The sequence below is a fragment of the Peromyscus californicus genome, unplaced genomic scaffold (genome assembly GCF_007827085.1).
Source record: "Peromyscus californicus insignis strain IS unplaced genomic scaffold, ASM782708v3 Scaffold_19__1_contigs__length_69161282, whole genome shotgun sequence".
Taxonomy (NCBI): domain Eukaryota; kingdom Metazoa; phylum Chordata; class Mammalia; order Rodentia; family Cricetidae; genus Peromyscus; species Peromyscus californicus.
In genome coordinates, this window is record NW_026294491.1 from 1,990,420 (window position 1) to 1,998,088 (window position 7,669).

The following is a 7,669-nucleotide window of genomic DNA, read 5'->3' on the forward strand; positions in this document are numbered from 1 at the left end:
TTATGTGTGTATCTTGCCCACATAAGTGTAACTACACCACACGAGTGCAGTGACTCAGGATCCAAATGAGGAGATTGGATGCCCTGGAACTGGAGTTTTAATTGTCTCTGAGCCATCATGTGGGTGTTAGGAACCTAACCTGGGTCCTTTGGAAGAATAGTGAGACGATGTTTGGCTGGTGGTGCATAAACTGGTATTGTTAGTCTCTTGTGAAGGAGAAAGAATAAAATAAAATTAAAGCCTGAGGCTGGAGCTCTGTGTTGTAGAGCTCTGAGTGACATTTAGAAGGCCCACGGTTCTACCCCAGACACAGTCACAACAAGGCAAAGAAACTGCTGGGTGTAATGGAGCACACCTAATGCAGGGGAGATAAGGCAGGGGTGGGTCTGTAGTTTAGGCCAGCCTGGGCTAGCCCCTGTCTCAGGAAACACAGTCACAGATCTCAAAAGACAGAACGAAAGTGCTTATGGCATTCGGGGGTGACTGGGAGATGAGTCATGAGAATTATTGAGGTGCTCCAAGTTCCCTGTTTGAGTAAAGAGATTAGTTACTTTTAGATTCTGATCAGTACACACGGCACAACTTTTGGAAAGCTGCTAAATCATAGACTCTGAATTTACATCCACGATCCTTCCCTCTGGCTAAGTCTGGGTTGGGCTGGCAAGGTCCCTTTCCTGGAGAGCCATCAACTTTAGCTGAAGAGTTGCTGGAAGCCTAGAACCTCACCTGTCACTGCAGGCTCTCGCCTTAGTCTCAGGAGCGGCCCGTCATGGCCACAGTGGGGACCTGCTTCTGAGCCTTTCCCGGCACACCGCATCCCTTCCTGTCTCAGACCCCTCCATTCCAAGCTGCTCCCTCACAACGGGTCTTATTCACAAAGAACGTCCGCTCACCTGCACATAGACGATCGGAAACGTTCCCTCTGGCGTGAAGCTGCTTCTCTCATAGGGGGGCGAGGGCCAGGTCGGGCTGACAGACCAGCAGCACTCCATCATCCTGGGCATATGGTGCCCTCCTCCACACTCCCCAAATCCCCCGCTCATTTGGATGTGTTCGGGCACACTCATTTAGCTGACCATGCGTACTCTCTGCTGGTAACATCCAAGTGTCCAGACCAAACTCAATGCTCCAAGAGGACTCAGACTGAGCCCCCTTCCAGTAGACTCAGTCTTCCAAGGCAGGGCCTGCGCCTCACCCTGGTATGTGCTTCTGAGAGATGTCTTGTTTGGAAAGATGAACCAGCATGTTGGAAGGATCCTAGGTGGGAAAGCTCCACCGGGGGGAAGGGCACACCCACGTTTGAGAGTCAAGAGGTGAGACCCAGGGGGAGGTGATTGGCATTTTGAAAGGGGTCAATGTTTGTCTTATGATGCGGGAGGGGGTACTTTCTCACTCTGGAGAGAGCAGGGTACTATCAGAGAATCTGTTCTATTCCTAAAATCCCTCTTCATATCTCACCATGTGATCTGGTTCTGCTCACATGTGTTTCTGCCATGACATCAACCACCATGTTGTAATTATGAGCCTTCACCACAGGCAAGCAGATGGGACTGCCCAATCTTGGACTCTGAGCCTTTTAAACTATAAGCTAAATCAACCCCCCCTTTTTTTTAGGCATTGTTCTGATGGACTGTAATTGCCAACCTGACACAGCCTAGCATCCTCTGAAAGGAGATGTCTGGATGGAGACAGTGCTAGAATACACTGACCTGTAGGCATGTCTGTAGGAAATCATCTTGATTTGTTCATCGATACAGGAGGGTCCATCCACTGTGGGCAGCACCGTCCCTAGGCAGGTGATCTTTCACCACATAAGAAAGCTAGCTGAGCATGAGCTGGCAAGGGAGCCAGAGAGCGAGGGCCTACTCCGACTTTCTTCAAGGGTTGACTATGACCTGGAAGTGTAAGCCAGATAAATAAATCTTTTCCTCCCCACGTTGCTTTTGGCCAGAGGGTTTTGTCACAGCAACAGAAATCAAACAAGACAGGCACTTTGTTCTAACAACAGAAAATGGACAAAGACAGATCCCAAAGAAGGCTTCACCAACCCTGGATCTCTCTTCCTCCATCGATTCAATGCAAGTCAATGAGTGTCTACCGCACACCCAGGCGCCCAGGTCCCTACCGACTGCTCCCTTTGGAGTCTCATGTTTTCATTTGCTGTGGTGACGCAGGGTCCTGCCCTTCAGCTGAGATCCTCTGGACTTCTTCTCTGCTCAAGTCAAACCACAGAACATCTTGACCAGGAAACAAAACCTTGAGCTAGAACAGGTTTCTGACCCCATCCCTGCCTCAGGGTGGGTCCCTTCTCTCTGACAATCTTTCCTTTTTCCCTTCCTGTTTCAACCCAGCCCAGTGTGATCATGTCACTCCTTTTATTTATTTATTTATTTTGTACCATCCCCTTGACCCCTTGGCCGCTGCCTCCCCAGGCTCAGTACTGTTTCCTTACATGCTCACAGTTGGCAGTCTGTCAGGACAAGTGCCCAACCTCTCCCTGGCCCACAGGAATCTATAAAGGTCACAGCAGCGCTTCAATGATGAGAGAGAGGTGACAGCCTAGTGCTGAGGAAGCTTCACAGCTCAGGCATCCACCCCCTCCCCAGGAGCCAAGCCCTTAGAAGAACTCCTGGGAGCTTCTTTATCTCTTCTTTCTCAAGAACTCTCTAGAGCTTGGCCACATTTGGGATCCAGGTACCTTTGCCTGTCAGCCACAGGGACAGATGAAGATGCAGAGGAGAAGTAACTCCGGGTGCTGGTTGCTTTTGCAGCTCCTGCTCTTAGGAGATGGTGAGTGATTTTATCTAAACATAGATGGTCTGGGAACGTCTGAGGAGGTGGGAGAGTTGGTAACAAGCTCCAGTTCTTCCCAGAGAAGAGACCCATCATTTCAACTCTTCAGGGGAATGGTGTATCATCATCCAGGAGCCAGTGACTGACAAATGTGGGCTCTGGTCTCACATTGCCTATAATCTGAGTTATGGCTCCACTAACTACACTGTGGAGTACTGGCTTCCCTATGCCTCAGTTAACACATCTGTGAGAGAGTAATAACCTGTGTGGTGTGGGTCAGTTGTTTAAATAGTAAGAAAAGTTCACTGTTTTTAAGGTTTATTTATTTAATGTACACTTGTGTTTTGCCTGTATATATTCTATATGAGGGTGTCGGATCCCTGGAACTGGAGGTACAGCCAGCCATGAGCTGCCATGTGCTCGCTGGGAACTGAACCTGGGCCCTCTGGAAGAGCAGTCAGTGCTCTCCAGCCCTGGGTTGACTGTTTTTTGTTTTGTTTTGTTTTGTTTTTTTGTTTTTTCGAGACAGGGTTTCTCTGTGTAGCTTTGTGCCTTTTCCTGGAACTCACTCTGTAGCCCAGGCTGGCCTTGAACTCACAGAGATCTGCCTGGCTCTGCCTCCTGAGTGCTGGAATTAAAGGTGTGCGCCACCACCGCCCGGCTCTGGGTTGACTGTTTTTAATGTCAGTTTTTCATATTCTAGACATTGAAATTCTCTCCTGTCTGTAACCCTGATCCCACATCAGTGTAAGTCATCCTCAGAGCAAGAAGAGGGTCCAAACACCAAGCTGGGTCTGGTGTCCAGGCCTGTAATTCCATCTACTGGTGGGGCTGAGGTGGGAAGTTGGCAAGGCTTATCTGGGCCTGGTCAGTGTGGTGAAACCCTATCTTAAAATAATATAGCATAGAATAAAAAAAAGTAAGAAGCTAGAGTGTAGCTCATGGCTAGAGTGCTTATGTGGCATATGGGAGGCCCTGGGTTTGAAACTCTGCAATACATTCACACACACACACACACACACACACACACACACACACACACACACACACACACAAACACACACACTAAAATAAAAAAAAGTAGGGCTGGGTGTGCTCCTTCATGCCTGAGGTCTCAGCCATCAGCCAGAGCTATCTAGCAAGACTCTGTCTGAAAATAAGAACTGACTTATTGGCAAATTTATTATAAAGACAACAATAAAAATGATCATAAAATTAAAGGAAGGCTCTCTCTGTGAGAAGGTGGTGAAGAAAGCACTGTCTCAAGTAGATGGAAAGAACCTTCTAGATTCTGGATTCAGCAAAAGAGCAGAGGGTGAGAGACCCCAGTGGGCCTTTGGTCCTCACTGGACTTCTTTCACAAAGCTTAAGATATGTTATGCTGAAGGCTGGACTACTGTAGTGTGTGAGAAACCCTCACGACAGTGCTTTTAAGCCTGTTGTCCCAGCACACAGGAGGCTGAGGCAGGAGGATCAGGAGGAGTTCAAAGACAACCTGGTACGGAGTGAGACTCTGGACTTATATGCCAAAGTTCTGACATCAATTAACACTCCATGGTCTGCCTCCGCAGAAGAGGGGAGTGGGATGCCTGGGGGAACTTATCATTTTGAACCCAAAGCAAGCCAGCTACAATTTACTTTGTGTGGGGGGGCATTTTGCCTGCACACGTATCCATGTGCCATGTGTGTACAGTGCTGTGGAAAGCAGAATGGGCATTGGACTCCCCGGAACTGGAGTTAGAGGAAGCTATGACCTGCCTACATACATGCTGGGAACCAAACTTAGGTCCCCTGAAGCAGCAAATGCTCTTAACCACTGAGCCATCTCTCCAACCCCATGTCCAAACTTTAATTTTTATTATTTTTATCCTTCAAAACATTCCCAATCAAATCCACCCCTTTCCCATGCCATTTCTGCTTGGGTCATCCTTGGCTTCCCTGCAAGGAGGTACCATAACCTGGAATTGTAAATAAATCCTTCCTCCCTTGAAGTTGCTTTTGTTGGGATATTTTATGACATCAACAGAGTACATTATATATTTACATAATATAACTTTTATCCAGTTACTTGATAAAACTATATCTGTCTCTGTCTCTCTCTGTCTCTGTCTATTTGTGTGTGTGTGTGTGTGTGTCTGTGTGTGTGTGTACACATCCATATTGAGGCTCAAATGCAGGGTTTTGCCTATACTTGGCAAACACTTACCACTAAGATGCAGCCCCTGTAATTCCTTTATGATATTTTTATAAAACTTGGATTTTTTATGTGGCTGGAGAAATGACTCAGTAGTTTGCAGCACAGGCTACTCTTCCACAGGACCCAGGTTTGATTCCCAGAATCCAAATGGTGACCAACAACCATCTGCAATTCCAGTTCTAGAGAATCCAACACACTCTTCTGCCCTTCATAGGCACCAGGAAAAACAGCAATATTTGTAGTACTTCATTAGATAATTAATAATAATGGTGTCCATAAAGCAATCATGAGCACTGAATAAAATCACTCATGCAATGATTTTGAGAAAGAAGGAAGCAAAAGGCAAATATGTTCAATCTATACAGTTATCTTTCATGGTTATATTCAGAAAAAAAACTTGTGTTATACCACAGTAAATATCAGCATTACCTCCAGCACACCCTTACCCTCTACATCAATGTGGAAAACCACTGAAACCAGCACGGCCTCCAGCTCTACATCCATCCCAACCACAGCTGAGACCAGCACAACCTCCAGCTCTACACCCACCCCAACCACAGCTGAGACCAGCATGGCCTCCAGCTCTACATCCATCTCAACCACAGCTGAGACCAGCACGGCCTCCAGCTCTACACCCACCTCAACCACAGCTGGAACCAACATGGCCTCCAGCTCTACATCCATCCCAACCACAGCTGAGACCAGCACAGCCTCCAGCTCTACATCCACCTCAACCACAGCTGAGACCAGCATGGCCTCCAGCTCTACAGCCATCCCAACCACAGCTGGGATCAGCACAACCTCCAGCTCTACAGCCATCCCAACCACAGCTGGAACCAACATGGCCTCCAGCTCTACATCCACCTCAACCACAGCTGAGACCAGCACGGCCTCCAGCTCTACACCCACCCCAACCACAGCTGAGACCAGCACAGTCTCCAGCTCTACATCCATCCCAACCACAGCTGAGACCAGCATGGCCTCCAGCTCTACATCCATCTCAACTACAGCTGAGACCAGCATGGCCTCCAGCTCTACATCCATCCCAACCACAGCTGAGACCAGCATGGCCTCCAGCTCTACATCCATCTCAACCACAGCTGAGACCAGCATGGCCTCCAGCTCTACATCCATCTCAACTACAGCTGAGACCAGCATGGCCTCCAGCTCTACACCCACCTCAACCACAGCTGGAACCAACATGGCCTCCAGCTCTACATCCACCTCAACCACAGCTGGGACCAGCATGGCCTCCAGCTCTACATCCATCTCAACCACAACTGAGACCAGCACGGCCTCCAGCTCTACATCCACCTCAACCACAGCTGAGACCAGCACGGCCTCCAGCTCTACATCCACCTCAACCACAGCTGAGACCAGCACAGTCTCCAGATCTACATCCATCCCAACCACAGCTGAGACCAGCACAACCTCCAGCTCTACAGCCATCCCAACCACAGCTGGAACCAACATGGCCTCCAGCTCTACATCCATCTCAACCACAGCTGAGACCAGCACGGCCTCCAGCTCTACATCCATCTCAACCACAGCTGAGACCAGCATGGCCTCCAGCTCTACATCCATCCCAACCACAGCTGGAACCAGCACGGTCTCCAGCTCTACACCCACCTCAACCACAGCTGGGACCAGCATGGCCTCCAGCTCTACACCCACCCCAACCACAGCTGAGATCAGCATGGCCTCCAGCTCTACATCCACCCCAACCACAGCTGGGACCAGCACAGCTTCCAGCTCTGGCAGGACAACCACCCGCAGCACCTCTAGCCTGGCAGTTTCAACTGGAACGTACACCACCTCCAACCACACTGACACGGTGAACGAGGAGAAGCCCAGTGGGTCCCTGAAGCCTTGGGAAATCTTCCTCATCACCCTGGCCTCTGTTGTCATGGCCGCAGGACTCTTTGCCGGGCTCTTCTTTTTCGTGGTGAGTGCCTGATATATAACAAGGTGCTTAGGGAAAGCAGGGGTGGTAGATCACAGAAGCCCCAAGTCAGAAGTAGAGAGGAAGCAGAGATCAGGAGAGTTACAAGTAGAAACACCTAGTTATAATCAGAAGGGCAGATCCACACCCCAAGGAAACCGCTGAGTCTGAGCAAAGAGTGCTAAGAGGGCTGGAGGCCAGCTGGAGGGGTTTCGGGAGAGGGGATGGTTGGAACATCGGGAAGAGTTTTGGGGAGAGGGGAACGGTTGCATAGTCACCCATGGTAAGTGCCTGGGGAGGGAAACATGGTTCTTAAACTATGGGCTCTTTTTCTAGAAAAGATACCTGTCTCTGAGAAATGCTGCTGACATAGCTCTCTACAACCCCCACCCTGGTCCTGGAGAACCCCATACACCTCTGTGGAGCCCTACCTGGTCCTGGAGGAGACCAGTAACCTCTGGGGTCATGGAAATGAATGAGAGATGACAAGCACTGCCCATGGAGCCCAGGACTGCATCCTTCAGAGGAGATCCGAGCTGCTTTGTAGTTCGTTCCCCCAGGAGTCCCTTCCCAACTTTGTTTGGGTCCCTGATATCCTTGAGAAAGACGCATTCTTCCCTTCTCCTGTCTTTACCAGACACAGGAAGGAGGGTAATGCATTGGTCATTTCACAAAGAAATAAATACATCCAACATGTCTGAAGAGAGAATCTATGTGTATGGGTGGGTATCTAGAGC

General features: G+C 49.3%; 1 protein-coding gene across 1 annotated transcript; it reads left to right on the forward strand.

Annotated features, from left to right (window-relative positions):
- Nucleotides 1–5,447: 5,447 nt before the first annotated feature.
- Muc21 (mucin 21, cell surface associated) lies at nt 5,448–7,418 on the forward strand. The gene is made up of 2 exons (XM_052744030.1): nt 5,448–6,935; nt 7,269–7,418. Exons 1-2 carry the CDS (start codon nt 5,448–5,450, stop codon nt 7,416–7,418), a joined length of 1,638 nt encoding a protein of 545 aa, XP_052599990.1.
- The last annotated feature ends 251 nt before the right edge of the window (nt 7,419–7,669 follow it).

Excerpts from the sequence above, each read along its gene's own strand:
- Muc21 (XM_052744030.1), top strand. The coding sequence starts at position 5,448 with ATGTGGAAAACCACTGAAACCAGCACGGCCTCCAGCTCTACATCCATC. Across the intron at positions 6,936-7,268 it reads CCGGGCTCTTCTTTTTCGTG|AAAAGATACCTGTCTCTGAG; the intron begins GTGAGTGCCTGA and ends CTCTTTTTCTAG.